Source organism: Asterias rubens, chromosome 4 (genome assembly GCF_902459465.1).
Source record: "Asterias rubens chromosome 4, eAstRub1.3, whole genome shotgun sequence".
NCBI classification, from domain to species: domain Eukaryota; kingdom Metazoa; phylum Echinodermata; class Asteroidea; order Forcipulatida; family Asteriidae; genus Asterias; species Asterias rubens.
Genome location: NC_047065.1, coordinates 11,224,482 through 11,246,739, shown reverse-complemented (window position 1 = coordinate 11,246,739; position 22,258 = coordinate 11,224,482). Strand labels below are relative to the sequence as shown.

Genomic DNA, 22,258 nt, shown 5'->3' with positions numbered 1-22,258 from the left:
CCTAAACGTGGTTCAGTCGACTCGATGTTTACGTTATTCCACAAACTCTTTCTATGATGTATAACACGGATTGTTGATTGTACTGCAGGGCTTTAGGAAGTTGAGTGTTCTATATACGTTGTTGGGGAAGATCGGTTCATATAAGCCGTTTGTTCCATAAAGCCAAAACGTACAAACGGAATTTGAATGGATTTTCTTAGAAACGATTCATTAAAATTGGTGAGTAAAACACGTTTCCTTTCTAGTAAATATTGTAAGATTGTTTTGGGGAAAGGACACATTTTTATTGGCTACTTTTACATGAATTTAACTTGAATGTTCATGGATATAACCAATTTCAATCAATACAGTTTTAATGAGTTAGTCACCCTTAAATTATAGTATGTGTTTTGGAGACCGTTTTCATCGCTGATTAGTTAAAGATTACGTGTATAGTTTGTGTTTATTGCATTCTTACTTGTCTCATGCTTTGTCAAGTGTAGACTCGTAACAGTTTATGTATATCCAGAACTACATATAAGACCTCATATTAATTATATATTTCTGCTTAATATAAAGAAAGGAAAGAAAACGAAAGAGAGAAAGAAGGAAAGCAATAAAGAATTGAAGCATTTTACATTGCACTTTTCTTAACAGCTATCCCCAAAACCGCATTCAGGTAAACCGTAAAAATAGAGGAACGTATCATGCTGTAGGCCTAAAGATCTATTTACACATTTTTAAAGAACCAAAATGCACCACTTGCTGCTGCTGGGAACAGACATTGCTTAAAGGCAGTGGAAACTATTGGTAATTACTCAAAATAACTATTAGCATAAAACTTTACTTGGCTTGGTAACGAGTAACGGGGAGAGGTTGATAATATGAAACATTGTGAGAAACAGCTCCCTCTGAGAGAAAGAAGTAATTTTCCGCCAATTTTGTTTCGAGACCTCGGAATTAGATTTCGAGGTCTCGAACAGCATTCATACAGGGGTTCATAGTTATCTCGCAACTTCGACGACCAAATACTCAGCTCAAATTTTCACAAGTTTGTTTATGTATGCATAATATGTTGAGATATACCAAGTGAGAAGACTGGTCTTTCACAATTACCAATAGTGTGTGTCTTCAAACCGACACTAAGAACCCAAAATGCAATAGGCTCACAATATTGTTGCGACTGCTGTACGTTACTCATTATTTGCTATGCAAATAAATTGCCACTCCTTGTCTCGTTATGCCAAGTTCATAGTTCATAACGATTGCACACACTCATGGTTTTCCAAGGGGTTTTCCCGAATGAGAAACACCAGCAAAGTCCTAAACGTGTTCCAGTCGGTTTAGCGTTTACTCAAAGCGAGTGCAATTAATCCATCAACTATAATTTTGTACAACACGGATTGCTCATTGTACCGCAAGGGCTTTGGGAAGTTGAGTGTTCTATATTTTTGTAGTTGTTGGAGAACAAGGAATAAACAGCTGGACTTTTGATCGGTTCTTTGGGTTGGTTTGCTCCATTGTACATTCTAAAAGCACAACGTACATATTATAATAATAATAGTTATCTTAATCAAGATAACGAAACACAATTTTAAAGTGGTCTGCGTTTTCTGTGCAAGAGACTGTTTTTTTTCGCGGCGTATGATTTTGTAAACGAGGCTGTATAAATTGTGTCATTTATTGCATTATTGGGCATGTGCTAGACCCAGTAACAGTGGGGCGCTGTACTCCTTTTGTTTCCGAAATGTTGTCGTAATACAGAGAATGACAACATTTCGAGAGAAAAAAGTGAGTACAGCGCCCCAGTAACTGTGTCTGGGCCTGTGTACAGTTCTTGTATAATGTAGACTACTAAAATGTGCCCCCCCCCCCCCCCACCACCCACTTGCCGGAAAAGACTTTTGATTTGTCTTTCAGATTTTTAGCTTTTTCGATGTGACTCAAGCTGAATCAGTTTAGTGTTTTCGTTATGATATTTTCATTATGCACGACAAAACTGACATAAGGGAATTAAAGCATTTGTTTTTGCAATCATACATAAACTCAATTCAAAGTAGACAGATTTACAAATAACTTACAGGGTTTACAGAAGGTAAAGGTAGAAGACTTCTCTTGAAATATTGTTCCATGAAATGCTTTACTTTTTGCGAAAACATTGAAACAATGATCAATTCTCGACAACGAGAATTACGGACGTATAATGTACACATGTCATGACACGACGAAACGTGCGGAAACAAGGGTGGGTTTTCCCGTATTTTCTCCCGAATCCGATGACCGATTGAGCCTAAATTTTAAATTTTGTTATTTCATATATAAGTTGTGATACACGAAGTGAGGGCCTTTGGACAATACTGTTTATCGAAAGTGTCCAATGGCTTTAAAACATATAATAAATAAATAAAATATGGTTGAAAATACCGTCACACGTTGTTCTTTATTTTTGGCAATCAAGGAGCTAAAGGAGTAGGTAGAAAGGAACCGAAGTGCAAAGACCTGCCTGGCCAGGGAACTTGGTAAGATTTTGCAATTGAAAGTGAAACGAGTCCCTTTAGTGGTGTGAGTACTTGACACCATTCCCATAGCACAATCACACATCTACATGAAATAGGCACACCACCAATCTGAGGGTTTAAGGTGGCGTATTTTTGGAACAGCTCTGAGAAAAACCCTAAGCTGACCCCTGATTGCCCCCGGTTTCACGAATACGCAACTGCGTAAATTCACTTGCGCAACGTTTATGGCGCAGCCTACGTCATAAACGTTGCGCAGTGGACTTACGCAATTGCGTAAAGTTTCGTGAAATCGGCTGCTGGGCTGCAATCGGCTGAAGATGGTGGGGGGGGGGGGTAGAGAGGTTAGTAAAATATTCATAAAATGACAACTACTGACCACCATAAGACCATTGGCAAATTCTGGGACATTTTTAGATAGATGAAACACATTTCAAATCAATCTTGAAACTAAAAATAACTTTTTCTCACCAAAACGACCACTGCTGGTCAACGTGACCATTGCAAAATTGCCCAAGCTGTTGTACACCCCGATTTGAACACCAATACCATTAGCCAAAAATGTAGGCCAATCGTCTATACATAGTACTTTTCAACTTTTAATTTGGCCAAGATTCGTTTTTTAAATCAGCCAAATACTTTAGGAGTAATGTTTGTATCATTTGTTTATTTTGTTATCTGACCGTTTGACCAAAAGAAAGACTCACTTGCATGGTTAGGCCTATAATGTGAACCTGTAAAAGCACAAACAAATTACGCAGTACAGACACATGTATAGAAACTACCAGATGCAACAAGCAACAATCGTTGCGACTGTACCTTTTTACCCGCATTCTAGTTTATGCAAATAAAAATATGCCAATGTCGCCATCTGCACGAATCCCGATACACGACAATAATTGAGTCAATAATTATGCCAATTCACACAAATTTCATACAATCCTCCCGCACACACTTGGTTTTTCCCGGATGAGAAACGCCATCAATTCCTAAACGTGGTTCAGTCGACTCGATGTTTACGTTATTCCACAAACTCTTTCTATGATGTATAACACGGATTGTTGATTGTACTGCAGGGCTTTAGGAAGTTGAGTGTTCTATATACGTTGTTGGGGAAGATCGGTTCATATAAGCCGTTTGTTCCATAAAGCCAAAACGTACAAACGGAATTTGAATGGATTTTCTTAGAAACGATTCATTAAAATTGGTGAGTAAAACACGTTTCCTTTCTAGTAAATATTGTAAGATTGTTTTGGGGAAAGGACACATTTTTATTGGCTACTTTTACATGAATTTAACTTGAATGTTCATGGATATAACCAATTTCAATCAATACAGTTTTAATGAGTTAGTCACCCTTAAATTATAGTATGTGTTTTGGAGACCGTTTTCATCGCTGATTAGTTAAAGATTACGTGTATAGTTTGTGTTTATTGCATTCTTACTTGTCTCATGCTTTGTCAAGTGTAGACTCGTAACAGTTTATGTATATCCAGAACTACATATAAGACCTCATATTAATTATATATTTCTGCTTAATATAAAGAAAGGAAAGAAAACGAAAGAGAGAAAGAAGGAAAGCAATAAAGAATTGAAGCATTTTACATTGCACTTTTCTTAACAGCTATCCCCAAAACCGCATTCAGGTAAACCGTAAAAATAGAGGAACGTATCATGCTGTAGGCCTAAAGATCTATTTACACATTTTTAAAGAACCAAAATGCACCACTTGCTGCTGCTGGGAACAGACATTGCTTAAAGGCAGTGGAAACTATTGGTAATTACTCAAAATAACTATTAGCATAAAACTTTACTTGGCTTGGTAACGAGTAACGGGGAGAGGTTGATAATATGAAACATTGTGAGAAACAGCTCCCTCTGAGAGAAAGAAGTAATTTTCCGCCAATTTTGTTTCGAGACCTCGGAATTAGATTTCGAGGTCTCGAACAGCATTCATACAGGGGTTCATAGTTATCTCGCAACTTCGACGACCAAATACTCAGCTCAAATTTTCACAAGTTTGTTTATGTATGCATAATATGTTGAGATATACCAAGTGAGAAGACTGGTCTTTCACAATTACCAATAGTGTGTGTCTTCAAACCGACACTAAGAACCCAAAATGCAATAGGCTCACAATATTGTTGCGACTGCTGTACGTTACTCATTATTTGCTATGCAAATAAATTGCCACTCCTTGTCTCGTTATGCCAAGTTCATAGTTCATAACGATTGCACACACTCATGGTTTTCCAAGGGGTTTTCCCGAATGAGAAACACCAGCAAAGTCCTAAACGTGTTCCAGTCGGTTTAGCGTTTACTCAAAGCGAGTGCAATTAATCCATCAACTATAATTTTGTACAACACGGATTGCTCATTGTACCGCAAGGGCTTTGGGAAGTTGAGTGTTCTATATTTTTGTAGTTGTTGGAGAACAAGGAATAAACAGCTGGACTTTTGATCGGTTCTTTGGGTTGGTTTGCTCCATTGTACATTCTAAAAGCACAACGTACATATTATAATAATAATAGTTATCTTAATCAAGATAACGAAACACAATTTTAAAGTGGTCTGCGTTTTCTGTGCAAGAGACTGTTTTTTTTCGCGGCGTATGATTTTGTAAACGAGGCTGTATAAATTGTGTCATTTATTGCATTATTGGGCATGTGCTAGACCCAGTAACAGTGGGGCGCTGTACTCCTTTTGTTTCCGAAATGTTGTCGTAATACAGAGAATGACAACATTTCGAGAGAAAAAAGTGAGTACAGCGCCCCAGTAACTGTGTCTGGGCCTGTGTACAGTTCTTGTATAATGTAGACTACTAAAATGTGCCCCCCCCCCCCCCACCACCCACTTGCCGGAAAAGACTTTTGATTTGTCTTTCAGATTTTTAGCTTTTTCGATGTGACTCAAGCTGAATCAGTTTAGTGTTTTCGTTATGATATTTTCATTATGCACCACAAAACTGACATAAGGGAATTAAAGCATTTGTTTTTGCAATCATACATAAACTCAATTCAAAGTAGATAACTATTTTATTTAAACCGTAAAATTTGTTTTAAAAAAAAAATGTTGGCCGAAATTGTCTTGCTTGTTTTTATAGGCAGGCTCTGGTTAAATTGGCGGTGGTAGACCTACTCTCTAGCCGCATGCCTCGCCTACAAAAACTCGTCTCTGTTTAGCTGATTCCCTCGTTTTCTTGTCAAAATAGGGTCATATCAAAACTGAAAAACTGTTAGTTAAGTTAAGTGTGATCGGTCATTTCAAGTCTTTTTGCCTGCAATTAGAAAGCTGCATGTCTGATAAACGGAACAATAATGATGAAAGAGTCATTGAGTTGACACAGGCTTTCAAATGCTATGGAAACCTCTTGCATGTTCAGTGTTATTCCGAGAGAGATTTGATTTTATCTGTTTTTTTATTTCTCTCTCTGGGATCGTTGTGTACAAGAAACACGTATTATATTGAAGGCGCTTTTCTGAGGAGTATTCCGATTATCCACAATATTGCTGCTCATTTCCAGTCAAAAGATGGCACAAAGTGGCCATAAAAGTCAAAAATTTAAAGACCCTGGACACTATCGGTACTTGTCTAAGACCAGTCTTCTCGTTTGGTGTATCTCAACATATGCATTAAATAACAAGCCTGTGAAAATTTGAGCTAAATTGGTCGTTGAAGTTGCGAGATAATAATGAAAGAAAAAACACCTTGTCACACGAAGTTGTGTGCTATCAGATGCTTGATTTTGAGACCTCAAGTTCTAAATCTTCGTTCTCGAAAACTATGTTACTTCAGAGGGAGCCGTTTCTCACCACATGTTTTATACTGTCAACCTTTTCCCATTACTCGTTACCAAGTAAGGTTTTATGCTAATAATTTATGTGAGTAATTACCAATAGTGTCCACTGCCTTTAAGATGCAGGAATAAGGTAGAGTCGAGGTACAAATTGCGTCTCTCTAGCATGCCTATAGTTCAGGAGTTATTCTCAAGCTTTTAAATTGCCCAATCCAATTTTGTGCCTAAAATGAGCAATAGTTATCCTCTACTTTTATTTTTAGTATAGCAAACTTAGAGTTCGGATACATCATTGAGACGTCATGAGTTATGAGAGCAAAAAGAAAACAGTCTTTGAGCGTCTTGGTGCCAGATCAGCCGGTAGTAGACACTCTGACAGTGTGGAGTCTAGCAGTGACAGTGCAAGGATAGTCACTAGGCCCCGTGAGGACCTCGAAAGACCACACAACAGGGAACATTCGTCTACTGGAGCTGCTGGTCAGAGTCCACTGGAGATACCATCCCGGTCAAGAAAGAGAGGGGAAGAAGATGACGACTACAACCCGCATAAGAGGAAAAAGGAAGACGGAAATGAGGCAAAAGATCGACGGATTTATTCCTCTAAAAGGGATGCAAGGTAGGGGTATTTCTACCTCCCTAGTAGGATCGGAGCGGGTAGAGTTTGTGTTCTAAACATTATCATCTGTGGTTGTGACAGTAATTTGTAATAGGGCGCCCTCTAACAGCATGGCCAGCTCTAGCCATCATGCACATGTTGAGTACCCTAGGTGGGATAGTGTGTAGGTATACACATTTAAACCGGGGACCTGTAACAAGAGGACAATAAGGTCCACGGTTCGGAAAATGTCTTTTGTTTGCACCAGCTCCTGGTGGTTTTGTTACATTCAGTTGGAAAAATATGTAACAAAACCACCAGGAGCAGGTGCAAACAAAAGAGAGACCATATGAGGTCAATTTGACGTATGGCGTACACACACTTAAAGGGTGCCCACAAAATGGAGACCCACCCCATATAGACGGTAAATTGAAAAGTATCCTACTTTACTAGACTAAAAATATTCTGAGACCCCTGAAAAAATGAAATTTTGAGACATAAAAAAATGGTAAAAATGTTGATTTTGCAAGTTCAAAAAAAACATATTCTAATGCACTTTCTAAAAATAGCACAAGGGTAAAATTTATAGCAATATTTTTTTGTCTCAAGTAAAGCCAAGGATGATACTCTGTAGTGATGTAAAAGGTTTTATGAAATATGTTTGTTTTTTGGTGGGGTGGAGTTGTATATATTAACTAAAAAAACAGTTTTTCAGACCCCCAAATCGGCCTAAAGTGGCCTAAACACAAATGAACTGTTACCATGGCAACGTGTTATATTATGATTTGAAATGTAAATGCTGTTTATTTGGACCCCAAGTCCCTACCATCCACAAAGTATAAGAAAAATATTCCTTTTTTTTTACCATGGACACGTATGTCGATATTATGTGAAAAGACCCTTAAAAAGGCATTTTTCACGTTTTTTGGAAAAAGTCTAGTTTTGAGGCAGTAGTGTCACAACAGGATACAATTGCCCAAGTTTTTGACACTAGATATGGAAAGCCCAATGTTGGCCCTAATCACAGCCGAAAGGAAAATTTTCTGAGACCCCTGGCAAGTTGACATTTTGGGGTCCAAAAATAGGGTAAAAATGTCGATTTTGCAAGTTCCAAAAACATACTGTAATGCATGATGCAAAAATAGCACAAGGGTGATATTTAAAGCAATAATTTTTTTTCTCAAGGAAGGCCAACGATGATACTTTGTAGTGATATAAAAGGTTTTTTGAAATAATTTTGCATTTTGGTGGGGTGGAGTTGTAAATATGAGCTAAAAACCAATTTTTCAGACCAACAAATCGGCCTAAAATGGCCAAAAAACAAAATGAGCCGTAACAATGGCAACAGGCTATATATAGAATTGAAAATGCAATTTTGTTTACTTGCACCCCAAGGCCCTTCCACCCACAAAGTATAAAAAAAATTCATTTGTTGACCGTGAGCAAGTATGTCAATTATTTACCTGAACTGACTCTTAATTGTTTCTTTTGTTCGAGGTGATGTCAAAACATTTTGTTTTAAAAGGAATGAGTGTGTTTGGTATTCACTCTAAAAACAAGGACAAGAGCAGACCAAGCCATTACATTTTACAAAACAAATAAATTGATGTCATTTTTATTTTATTTTATCCAGTTCTACGTCCCGGTTTGCAAGGATAGTCACTAGGCCCCGTGAGGACCTCGAAAGACCACACAACAGGGAACATTCGTCTACTGGAGCTGCTGGTCAGAGTCCACTGGAGATACCATCCCGGTCAAGAAAGAGAGGGGAAGAAGATGACGACTACAACCCGCATAAGAGGAAAAAGGAAGACGGAAATGAGGCAAAAGATCGACGGATTTATTCCTCTAAAAGGGATGCAAGGTAGGGGTATTTCTACCTCCCTAGTAGGATCGGAGCGGGTAGAGTTTGTGTTCTAAACATTATCATCTGTGGTTGTGACAGTAATTTGTAATAGGGCGCCCTCTAACAGCATGGCCAGCTCTAGCCATCATGCACATGTTGAGTACCCTAGGTGGGATAGTGTGTAGGTATACACATTTAAACCGGGGACCTGTAACAAGAGGACAATAAGGTCCACGGTTCGGAAAATGTCTTTTGTTTGCACCAGCTCCTGGTGGTTTTGTTACATTCAGTTGCAAAAATATGTAACAAAACCACCAGGAGCTGGTGCAAACAAAAGAGAGACCATATGAGGTCAATTTGACGTATGGCGTACACACACTTAAAGGGTGCCCACAAAATGGAGACCCACCCCATATAGACGGTAAATTGAAAAGTATCCTACTTTACTAGACTAAAAATATTCTGAGACCCCTGAAAAAATGAAATTTTGAGACATAAAAAAATGGTAAAAATGTTGATTTTGCAAGTTCAAAAAAAACATATTCTAATGCACTTTCTAAAAATAGCACAAGGGTAAAATTTATAGCAATATTTTTTTGTCTCAAGTAAAGCCAAGGATGATACTCTGTAGTGATGTAAAAGGTTTTATGAAATATGTTTGTTTTTTGGTGGGGTGGAGTTGTATATATTAACTAAAAAAACAGTTTTTCAGACCCCCAAATCGGCCTAAAGTGGCCTAAACACAAATGAACTGTTACCATGGCAACGTGTTATATTATGATTTGAAATGTAAATGCTGTTTATTTGGACCCCAAGTCCCTACCATCCACAAAGTATAAGAAAAATATTCCTTTTTTTTACCATGGACACGTATGTCGATATTATGTGAAAAGACCCTTAAAAAGGCATTTTTCACGTTTTTTGGAAAAAGTCTAGTTTTGAGGCAGTAGTGTCACAACAGGATACAATTGCCCAAGTTTTTGACACTAGATATGGAAAGACCAATGTTGGCCCTAATCACAGCCGAAAGGAAAATTTTCTGAGACCCCTGGCAAGTTGACATTTTGGGGTCCAAAAATAGGGTAAAAATGTCGATTTTGCAAGTTCCAAAAACATACTGTAATGCATGATGCAAAAATAGCACAAGGGTGATATTTAAAGCAATAATTTTTTTTCTCAAGGAAGGCCAACGATGATACTTTGTAGTGATATAAAAGGTTTTTTGAAATAATTTTGCATTTTGGTGGGGTGGAGTTGTAAATATGAGCTAAAAACCAATTTTTCAGACCAACAAATCGGCCTAAAATGGCCAAAAAACAAAATGAGCCGTAACAATGGCAACAGGCTATATATAGAATTGAAAATGCAATTTTGTTTACTTGCACCCCAAGGCCCTTCCACCCACAAAGTATAAAAAAAATTCATTTGTTGACCGTGAGCAAGTATGTCAATTATTTACCTGAACTGACTCTTAATTGTTTCTTTTGTTCGAGGTGATGTCAAAACATTTTGTTTTAAAAGGAATGAGTGTGTTTGGTATTCACTCTAAAAACAAGGACAAGAGCAGACCAAGCCATTACATTTTACAAAACAAATAAATTGATGTCATTTTTATTTTATTTTATCCAGTTCTACGTCCCGGTTTGCAAGGATAGTCACTAGGCCCCGTGAGGACCTCGAAAGACCACACAACAGGGAACATTCGTCTACTGGAGCTGCTGGTCAGAGTCCACTGGAGATACCATCCCGGTCAAGAAAGAGAGGGGAAGAAGATGACGACTACAACCCGCATAAGAGGAAAAAGGAAGACGGAAATGAGGCAAAAGATCGACGGATTTATTCCTCTAAAAGGGATGCAAGGTAGGGGTATTTCTACCTCCCTAGTAGGATCGGAGCGGGTAGAGTTTGTGTTCTAAACATTATCATCTGTGGTTGTGACAGTAATTTGTAATAGGGCGCCCTCTAACAGCATGGCCAGCTCTAGCCATCATGCACATGTTGAGTACCCTAGGTGGGATAGTGTGTAGGTATACACATTTAAACCGGGGACCTGTAACAAGAGGACAATAAGGTCCACGGTTCGGAAAATGTCTTTTGTTTGCACCAGCTCCTGGTGGTTTTGTTACATTCAGTTGCAAAAATATGTAACAAAACCACCAGGAGCTGGTGCAAACAAAAGAGAGACCATATGAGGTCAATTTGACGTATGGCGTACACACACTTAAAGGGTGCCCACAAAATGGAGACCCACCCCATATAGACGGTAAATTGAAAAGTATCCTACTTTACTAGACTAAAAATATTCTGAGACCCCTGAAAAAATGAAATTTTGAGACATAAAAAAATGGTAAAAATGTTGATTTTGCAAGTTCAAAAAAAACATATTCTAATGCACTTTCTAAAAATAGCACAAGGGTAAAATTTATAGCAATATTTTTTTGTCTCAAGTAAAGCCAAGGATGATACTCTGTAGTGATGTAAAAGGTTTTATGAAATATGTTTGTTTTTTGGTGGGGTGGAGTTGTATATATTAACTAAAAAAACAGTTTTTCAGACCCCCAAATCGGCCTAAAGTGGCCTAAACACAAATGAACTGTTACCATGGCAACGTGTTATATTATGATTTGAAATGTAAATGCTGTTTATTTGGACCCCAAGTCCCTACCATCCACAAAGTATAAGAAAAATATTCCTTTTTTTTTACCATGGACACGTATGTCGATATTATGTGAAAAGACCCTTAAAAAGGCATTTTTCACGTTTTTTGGAAAAAGTCTAGTTTTGAGGCAGTAGTGTCACAACAGGATACAATTGCCCAAGTTTTTGACACTAGATATGGAAAGACCAATGTTGGCCCTAATCACAGCCGAAAGGAAAATTTTCTGAGACCCCTGGCAAGTTGACATTTTGGGGTCCAAAAATAGGGTAAAAATGTCGATTTTGCAAGTTCCAAAAACATACTGTAATGCATGATGCAAAAATAGCACAAGGGTGATATTTAAAGCAATAATTTTTTTTCTCAAGGAAGGCCAACGATGATACTTTGTAGTGATATAAAAGGTTTTTTGAAATAATTTTGCATTTTGGTGGGGTGGAGTTGTAAATATGAGCTAAAAACCAATTTTTCAGACCAACAAATCGGCCTAAAATGGCCAAAAAACAAAATGAGCCGTAACAATGGCAACGGGCTATATATAGAATTGAAAATGCAATTTTGTTTACTTGCACCCCAAGGCCCTTCCACCCACAAAGTATAAAAAAAATTCATTTGTTGACCGTGAGCAAGTATGTCAATTATTTACCTGAACTGACTCTTAATTGTTTCTTTTGTTCGAGGTGATGTCAAAACATTTTGTTTTAAAAGGAATGAGTGTGTTTGGTATTCACTCTAAAAACAAGGACAAGAGCAGACCAAGCCATTACATTTTACAAAACAAATAAATTGATGTCATTTTTATTTTATTTTATCCAGTTCTACGTCCCGGTTTGTCAGACAGCCAACCGAACACAAGACGAGACATTACAGCAGCAACGACAGACCAGGATGTTCGCGCTGGGCAGAAAGAAACACCGGGACCAAGAGGAAGTTCGAGTATCATAAACGAACGGTAAATAGTCCACCAAAACATAATTTATCACGTTATCGTAACCTAGAGTCGTCAAGACCACGCGGTTGTTTCAAAAGGTCGGGACCGTTTCAGAAAACACCGCCAAGGCGAGAAATTCGTGGTTTACGCATATCTTTCATGCTAGGACTTGACGGCGAGGATATTGTGGTAAAACTGGTAGGCGAATCCCAATCCCTGGTTAAGACTCTAGACAACAGTGAGATGAGTGATGATACGGTCTCCCAGATACTTCAAATAATAGAAAAGGCTTGCACAGGAAGCACTCATCATCAGAACAACCTCAAGTTGGTCATAGGGGATGTTGAGAACTCGGTGTTCTTCAAAAGGAGACTACTACAATGGATTAGAGAAACAAAGATCAGTGACGAAACCCAGAAAAGTGTTGACAGAATTTGTACCCTTTGTACTGCTATTATGCAACACTCGACGAATCCCATGGTGGCCGCTGATCGTGTCTCACATGTTGTCAGTAAACTGCTCATGAACTACCGAACAGGGCTCACATCTGATGACAAACCACTGGACAAGGACATCCTGCTCCGTTTTGATAATCTCTATGTTGAGTGCAACAGAGTACAATCTGAGAGCGAGGATTCACAGCAACTATTGGCTATTAATCAATTCAGAGCGATGCCAGTTCTTCCCGATATATCTGAAATAAGAAGTAACGAGCTCCCGGGTTTGAAAGCTATTTTGAAGGAGGGTGCATACGACAGTGTAGACGCGTACCTAGACACAATTTTTCGGCTGCTCAGGGAGGATTTTGTTGCCCCTTTGCGGAACGGGATCTCATCTTTCATCAAACAACAGGAAACAAAAGATAGCAACGCAGTGCGCCTGGACGACGTCCGCGTTTATCGTAGCGTCCATATATTGAATCCTGTCTGTGGGTATGATGGCATTTCATATCGCGTCCAGTTCAGTATTCGTGGATGGAGGACCAATCAGTTAGAGAAAATGAAAGTGCTTTGTTACGGATCATTGGTGTGTCTCTCCAGAGATGATTTTGTGAGTGGTCTTTTCGGCGTGGTTGCGAACCGAAACCCCGAAGACATCAAGCAAGGGATCATTGGTATTCAGTTTCAGTACCCCGTCACTGATCCATCTATGTATTCTAATGAGTACATAATGGTAGAGTCTATAGCTTTCTTCGAAGCCTATCGCCCTGTGCTGGAGGGATTGCAAAAGATCAAAGAGGACACCCTGCCTCTGAAAGACTACATCGTGAAGGCATCACGTGACTTCTTGGCTCCCTTGTATCTTCGAACTGCTGCAGACCAAACTTATGACCTATCACCATTGTACAAGCAACAATACAAAAGACTTTCATTGCCCACACATATGTTCTCTGGTTCTCCGATGTCGCTGGTATCAACAACCACAGCACAAACAACATCCAATGAACCAGCACCCAGCTCTTCAAGCAGCCCGGACCTCTGCCAGACATCTGATGCCGACAGTGATCATGAGTCACCTGATAGCAAAGCAGCAAACCCAGTAGATTGCGGCCAGAAAACAGAAGAAAACTACTCAGTGTCTGATGAACAGAAAACAGATGATGGAAATGTTGAAGAGAAGGTTGCTTCTCCTGTTCTTGAGAAAGTCAGTGAAGACATCAAACCTGTTAAAAGCTGGTCTAATCCCAGAGAGATTGCCGTTTTGAACTTTGCTGACTGGCCAGACGAGACTATGGTTCATTTGGACGACTCTCAGCTACGAGCTGTACACGCAGCTTTGACTCAAGAGTTAGCCGTCATCCAGGGACCACCGGGAACAGGAAAAACCTACGTAGGGTTGAAGATAATGGAGGTCCTTCTTCGCCCTCGTAATCAAGACGTGTGGTCTGAAGGTAAATCCGGTCCGATTCTTATTGTGTGTTACACAAACCACGCTCTGGACCAATTCCTGGAAGGAGTTTTAAAATTCGAGAAAAATATTGTACGAATTGGTGGCCGCAGCCAGAGTGAGACGTTGAAAACGTTTAACCTCAACAATTTAACGAAACGGACTTCAAACGAAGATAGATTCAAGCGTGCCCAAAAATGGCAGAGACATAAAACCCGGGAAGCGATCGAAGCCAAAGTCAGCATGGCGGTTTCATTTCAGACAGTAATACACAATGCCGGTGATCTGCTGTCCGTCGTGGAAAATCAACATGCTGAAGGACTGAAAGGAGATACAGGGCTGGGTGTCATGTGCAAGTGGCTTGGGATAGATAAATATATTATCCAAAAGCATTATCAAAGCAAAGATGTTCGGGATACAAACTTTGGTGGGTTGGCACACAAAGGCGGTGAGAATGACAAACAAAGAAGCTGGTATGGTGACTTTGAAGAAAGCAGGCTGCTGGATGATGAGATAGACGATTGTGATATGCAGAACTCTAGAACGCAAGTAGCTCACAAAGTATCACAAAGGGGAACCATTGACATTGCGTCACTCTACAAATGGGCTGTAGAAAGTAAAGATGACCGACTTGTAAAGATTTTAGGGCCTGTGAAGAAAGAATTGAGGAGCAGTGCTAAGATGAGTAAGCAGGATGCAAACAGAGTGACCAATATATGGAGGCTTTGTAGAAGTGACAGGTGGAGACTCTACCGGTATTGGGTCGACATGTATCGCACAACATGTCTCGTCGATACTGTTGAAGATACACAAATGTATGACGAGCGAACCCGAGCAATCACAGAGATTGACAACGACGATGTGTGTCAACTCTTGAAACGCGTCAAAGTCATCGGTATGACCACCACTGGTGCTGCCAAGAAGCAGTCGATACTACAACGTGTTGGGGCTCGTATTGTGGTGGTGGAGGAAGCTGCGGAGGTTATGGAAGCCCACGTGATAGCAGCTCTTAGTCAACATTGCCAGCACCTGATCCTGATCGGTGACCACCAACAACTGAGGCCGAACCCCGCCGTTTATCGTCTGGCCAAACAATACCACCTGGACTTGTCTCTCTTTGAGCGGTTGGTCAATAATGAGTACCCGTGTCAGACACTTTCACGACAACATCGCATGCGACCTGAAATATCAGAGATTATGAGGAACCATTTTTACAAAGATATTCAAGATGATGACTCGGTCCAAGGTATGGAAAACATCCGTGGCTTGGCGAAGAACATGTTCTTTATTAACCATGACCTCAGCGAGGATGATGAGAAGGATGGATTGAAGAGCCACTCTAGTGAGCATGAGGCGAATATGGTGGTCGCATTATGCAAGCACATCTTGCGGCAAGGTTATTCTCCGTCACAGATCACGGTTTTAACAACGTACAAAGGTCAGCTATTCTCCATCAAACCAAAGTTAGACGAAGCAGGATGCGGCATGGTTCGCGTCAGCGTTGTAGATAACTATCAGGGAGAAGAATGTGACATCATCATTTTGTCGCTGGTGAGGAGCAACGACCAAGGTAAAATCGGTTTCCTAAAGACATCAAACCGGGTCTGTGTCATGCTATCGAGGGCCAAGATGGGGCTCTATTGCATTGGTAATTTTGACCAGCTCTCAGCCAACAGTGCTCTGTGGAAGGCTATCACAGATGAACTGAAGACCAAGAAGCTCCTTGGAAACAAACTGGTTCTTGCTTGTCATCTTCACCCAGATGAAGAAACACTAGTAGCGTGCGCAGATGACTTCAAAAAAGCACCCGAAGGCGGCTGTATGCGTCCCTGCACCTTTCGCTTGACCTGTGGCCATTCGTGTACTAAGCTGTGCCACCCGGACGATTCCAACCACGAACAATTTCGATGCCAGAAAAGTTGCGAAAGAAAAATTGTCTCCTGTCAAGAAGGTCACAAGTGTCAGAGAAGGTGTTCTGAGCAATGCACCAAGATATGCTCTGTCCCCGTACAAAGGTTGCTGCCTAGGTGTAACCATTTAGTCACAATGAGATGCTCTGATAATCCCGATTTGCATAAGTGTGATGAGAAAGTGTTACGTACAGACCTTCCTTGTGGTCATAAAGAAAAAATGCTCTGCCACGAAGCTCCAGATCAATGCCCACACAAATGCAAAGAATTGTTAGCATGTGGTCACCATTGTACTGGCAGTTGCCGGTCTTGTTTTGGCGGAAGGCTACACGTATCTTGCGCATACAAAATATGTGGTCGTGTGCTGGTGTGTGGCCATGAATGTTCTCAAAGGTGTTCGAGCTACTGCCCACCCTGCGAGAGGAATTGTGAGAATCGTTGTACACACAGCAATTGTCATAAAAAGTGCGGGGAGCCATGCGCACCTTGTCTAGAACCCTGCAGGTGGCGCTGTGCTCACGGTGAAGGATGCAGTAAGAAATGCAGCGAGCCTTGCGATCGAGATCCATGTGACAAAGCTTGCACAAAGGAGTTACGATGTGGCCATAAGTGTATTGGTATCTGCGGAGAGCCTTGCCCATCCAAATGTCGTGTTTGCGACAAAGCAGAAGTCACCGAAATTTTGTTCGGTAATGAAGATGAAGCTGATGCCCGATTTGTACAGTTACAAGATTGCAAGCATATCGTTGAAGTGACTGGTCTAGATCGGTGGATGACGCAAGTTGATAGCGTTCCTAACCCAAATGTGGAGGTCGAGGAAGAAGACGGCGAATTGAGTTCAGAACCTGAGCAATCTACTGTCTCCATTCAATTGAAAAGTTGTCCAAAATGCAAGACGCCTATCCGGCGAAGCACACGATACAACAGAGAGGTTGTCAAGATGCTTTCAGATATTGAAGCCGTCAAAGCTCAAGTTAGTGGAGGCTCGGATCGGGCACAGCAATTTAAACAAAGCAAATCAGAATTAATAACTATGTTATTCAAAATCGATGCAAACTTCAATCTTTTTACCTCTGTAAAAAGAGAGGTCTTTTTGACAAGTAAACTTCGAGAGCTAGAGAGAGATTCATCATCACACGATTTTAACAAGCTCTTGAATGAAACAAAGTTTGCATGTAAACTAATAAAGTTAAGACGGAATCTAAGGTTAGTCGATGCGAAGGACTCACCGTGGTTCGAAAAGACCATGAGCGGTTTACTGAAAGTGGGCAAGCGGCTATTCAATTCGTCAAGGCCTTTCCGAGGCACAAATCAAGAGCTCATTGACTTCCCAAATGAACTGCACCGTCTCTACTTCTGCTGCAACGCATGCAGCCTTCAGCACCTGATGCACGGAAGAACTGACAGCGCACTGTCGAGCGAGTTGGACCAGGTTGGGGACATACTCTTCAGGGAAGGGGGACGGCTCACACCAGATGCAGAGACGAGAGTCACAGAGCTGCTGAAGAAAATCAAGGAGGGTATCGGAGCGTTGGGTATCAGTGAAGAGACCAAGATAATGATCGTTGCGGCAATGGGTCTGAAGAAAGGCCACTGGTTTAAGTGTCCTAATGGACACATCTATGCCATTGGGGAATGTGGTGGCGCTATGGAGAAAAGTCGATGCCCTGAGTGTAAGGCTGATATCGGGGGCACTAGCCACAAGTTGACTAGTGGCAACGCCGTGGCGACTGAGATGGATGGGGCCCAGTTTGCGGCCTGGTCGGAGCAAGCCAACATGGATAACTACGATTTACAGAATCTTGACTTGTAAAACTTGTCTGGAACCGTAAAGTTTAGTTCTACAATGAGGTTTTACGGAATATTGGTTCCCAGTTCCCCCGTCACGCGCACCAGAGAGGAAGGGAAATGACAATCACAAATTTTGTGATGTAGGCCTACTCATTTTCCTATAGATAGAGAAGTCATGTGAGTGAAATAAAAAATAGCACGTTAAAAAAATGTAAATTGCCATTGTATTCAGTAGGGCCTACCCTTCTAGTGCAAGTCCAACCAGATTATCAGATCTTGTTAGCAAAACAAAATTAGACAAGCTAAACATGTGTACGATTATGTTACATGTAGTTACATTTTCACGAAATACTTTTTGGTAAGACTGCACATTAAAGGCAGTGGACACTATTGGTAATTGTCAAAGACTAGCCTTCACAGTTGGTGTATCTCAACATATGCATAAAATAACAAACCTGTGAAAATTTGAGCTCAATCGGTCATCGAAGTTGCGAGATAATAATGAAAGAAAACACACCCTTGTCACACGAAGTTGTGTGCGTTTAGATGGTTGATTTCGAGACCTCAAGTTCTAAATCTGAGGTCTCAAAATCAAATTCGTGGAAAATTACCTCTTTCTCGGAAACTATCGCACTTCAGAGGGAGCCGTTTCTCATAATGTTTTATACCATCAACCTCTCCCTTATACTTGTCACCAAGAAAGGTTTTATGCTAATAATTGTTTTGAGTAATTACCAATAGTGTCCACTGCCTTTAAAATGTTGTTAAGCTGTTGTGACTAATATTGTTTTGTATGTACTTCAGTCAGTGTACATCACATTGTAACCTCACGTTAAAATAGTGTAAATTGTCATTGTATCTAATCGGGCCTACCCTTCTAGTGCAAGTCTACTAGAATTTCACATATTGTGAACAAAACAAAGTTAGCCAAGCAAAATATGTACGATTATAATTATGTTAGTTACATTTTCACAAAATACTTAATAATAACAATTAGACTTGCACTGCGCATGTATCCACCCTGCTACTTATTGGAAAGACTGTACCATTAAAATGTTATTAAGGAGGTGTTAAATAATGTTAATTTTTTCATTGTATTTAATGTAATTGTATTTAATGTAATGTTACTTGCAGCAACTTACTTAGTTAGTTTCTCATAGTTGCCTGTAAACATTGCTTCATGTGGCAAGGAATTTGCTATAATATAAGTTTAAAAGCAATGGTGTTAAACTTTTTTGCTAAGTGAAAAATTGCATTACAATAATGTACTCATTTGCTACCGGATTAATGTCAAAATGACAAAATCACGTTTTCGCCAAGTTGTTTTATAAGCTACAAGATGGGACAACACTTATCCCAAAACTATACTTATATACAGGACAACAGTTTTGTTTCCTTCATGAATCTTGACATGGGGTTAATAAAAAAAGTCAATACAAGTTATAATTTGTATATGAAAATAACTTTTATTGTTTTGGTTCCCTATCCGGAAAGAAAATAGTTATACATGAAATATTTACATTCAGGAATTCCACCAAAATAGCATAAATTTTCAATATTAAGAATGTTATTATACAATTGTAATTATTGACAGTAGTTGCTTGCTATATTATTTGAATTTTTCGAATATTAACAGTTTGTAATCATATTTACTGATTTATTTTGATGAGAAATTTCAGAATTTCATAGAATGATATTCAAGCAAAAAGTAGAATTAGATAAGCAAAGAAAAATAGGTGAAAATAGGAAATCTTAGTGTATGTATCTCAATGGTTCTGGGATGTAATTAAAGGCACTGGACACTCTTTGTAACTACTTAAAATAATTATTTGCTTTAAAAGTAACTTGTTAAAACAAGCAATGGAGAGCTGTTGATAGTGAAAAATGGCTCCCTCCTAAGTAACATAGTTTTAGAGAAGGGGGGTAATTTCTCACTCAAATGATACTTCAGCTGAAGTCTTTTAATATGCATCTGAAAACACCCCGAGTATAAAACGCAACAGTTTTTTTTTTTTTTTCATCATTCTTTTGCAAGTTGGGTGACTAATTGAGTCCAAAAGTTTTATACAGGTTTGTTCTTTGATGCATATTTTGGGATACACCATGAGAGAATACTGGTCTTTGACGATTACCAAACTATTCAGTGCCTTTAAGAAGTTGTAATGTTGGGTAACCTTAGGGATCACGTTAAATGCAGCAATTTTACAGACAACTGGTTCCAGGCAATCTCGAAGAAGAATAAAAACCTTATTCTCTAAATGTCTGATCCGGAGAAAGTTAAATAATTAGATTCAAAACCTACAACAAAAACAACAAATGAGGCAGAAGCACATTCACCACCAGAAAGGGTGTATGGAGTGTTTATTCTGCAGAGAGTGCCTTTGGTTGCTTCATTTTGATGCCTGTAAAAAAATGCCTTGTGTGTCAAGGAACTTGAAAAGGGCATTGCTGTTGTTTAGTTTTTGTCAATGAGTTTTAAGCCTAAAGTCAAACAATAGGGGTATGATTAAACCGTAGATGAAAGTAGTTGTCTTCGCCACTTTTCGAAGTCAACATTTTAAATGTTAATTAATTAGTATCACTTTTACTGTATCCTTACTTGTATGTACTTTTTAGTTAACTGTAAAATAACCGTATCCTTAGTTTGTTTGAGCTTATAAAGGATTCGTTGCTATCCAACAAAAAAATTATATTAAACGCAAAACTTGATTGCGCCCTTATTTGGGAATCAATGTTCCCTGTGTCTTATACAGCGTAGTGCACATTTTAGGTGGCCGGCGTTAATGCACTTAATAAAGTTTGGATCTCCAAAATGGCAAGCGTGGCAGACAGGCTGCATGTTAAGTTTGTGCATGGGGTCAATAGACCTTATACACATGACAACATTTGGGAAGGACGCCCTCGCCCAGAGGCCAATCCTGTGTGCTGCGCAAATCTAGGCTCTTCTCTTGTTTTGTCATCGGTAAGCCTACATACATGTATGATGGCGGCCGGGATGGTGAACATGTAAATGCGTAAGGTCTATAGACATTGTATTAACTTATTGCAGAAAAAAATCGAACATCTCCGCATAATGCAAGCCAACTATTTCCACCATTTGGGGAGTAAATTGTTTGGTGGACAAGTGAAGTCGACCAACAAAATGGCGGACAGGATAGGTGCGTTCAAGTGCACTGGCATCATGCAAGAAGACAAGTATGTAATCCAGATACAGTTCAACAAAACTAAATTAAAAGTATAACAGCTGCTCAAAAGAAACAAAAGCAATTGTCCAAAAATAAGAAATGAAATTGCACCAAATAATGGAATTTTAAAATGATTAATAAAGAGAAAGAGTGTTTTAAATGACTTTGAAAGTCTCTTGAGTATTTTACTTGCAGGCTCATCACACTCTGAACACAAAACATAAAACGAGGAGGAAAAAGGAGTTATTAAAGCAGGTCTTGTATATTTTTTTCATACTGCTTTTTGATTCAATATTCTACAAATAAAACATGGTTACAAAATGCTGCAACTTATAGCAACAATTCTGCGACCATCACTATATTTGTGTTTTTGTTTGTCTGGGCGTGCCTTATCACAAGCTTGGGCTTTTCTTGTTATGCCCCCATTTCCATTTCTCCTCCAGACTGTTCTTTGTTATTGTTAATTTGATTAACTGTTGGAATGGAAATAAATATCTTGAAATGAAATGACAGATATTTAGACAAAATAACAAATGTAAAATGATGAGTTGGGGAAGTTGTAGATCTTTGTTTGACCTTGCCAATTTTCACATACACAAAGTATATAAAAAGCAAATACTTTTTACACGGTCCATGCCATTAAAAAGAAAAATATAATAACAGTTGTGGATGTAGGGGTCAAGTAAAAGAGAAAACCCTCCTTCGATTAAAACTTCAAAAAAGAGGAGTGAAATATTAAGCATTGAAAAACTGAAAATTTTCATAATTTTCACTCGGGTATCCGAACGTGACAACCAAGTTTTCAGGAAAAAAACATAAATGTTCATGTATGTGTGAGAAAAATTCACATGAAGATAAATGGCAAGAACTAAAACAATATTGAAAATCTTCAATCGGATGGCGAACAACGAAGAAAAAACACAACCCTGTAAGCAAGTCACAAAGCCCCCTCCCCCTCCCCCAAGAGAAAAAAACAAGCAAAGAAACAAACATGCCAACACCACAACCAAAAAAACGCCTCAAAATGAGCCTTCAAGAGTGACAAGCCTTTGTCAAGGAAACTGAGTTTTGGGCCTTATGTTATACGTTTTCTTTATCAATTATTGATAGAGAAAATGTTATGTTAATATACCAAAATGTTCCTTTCTCAAAAAAAAGTTTTAAAA

At 39.2% G+C, this 22,258-nt stretch overlaps 1 protein-coding gene across 4 annotated transcripts; it reads left to right on the top strand.

The window, feature by feature from the left end:
• The first annotated feature begins 205 nt into the window (after window positions 1–205).
• On the top strand, window positions 206–18,347 carry LOC117289001 (NFX1-type zinc finger-containing protein 1-like). 4 transcript variants are annotated; one of them, XM_033769890.1, is made up of 6 exons: window positions 2,435–3,702; window positions 6,555–6,907; window positions 8,520–8,750; window positions 10,362–10,592; window positions 12,205–14,494; window positions 14,528–18,347. In XM_033769890.1, the coding sequence occupies exons 2-6, from the start codon at window positions 6,594–6,596 to the stop codon at window positions 17,927–17,929; spliced, it is 6,468 nt and encodes a 2,155-aa protein (XP_033625781.1). In that variant the 5' UTR covers window positions 2,435–3,702; window positions 6,555–6,593; the 3' UTR covers window positions 17,930–18,347. The 4 variants fall into 4 exon arrangements, with proteins under 4 accessions (XP_033625779.1, XP_033625781.1, XP_033625780.1 ...); XM_033769888.1 differs by lacking the exon at window positions 2,435–3,702 and adding an exon at window positions 206–219 and having other exon boundaries at window positions 12,205–18,347; XM_033769889.1 differs by having other exon boundaries at window positions 6,560–6,907; window positions 12,205–18,347.
• The last annotated feature ends 3,911 nt before the right edge of the window (window positions 18,348–22,258 follow it).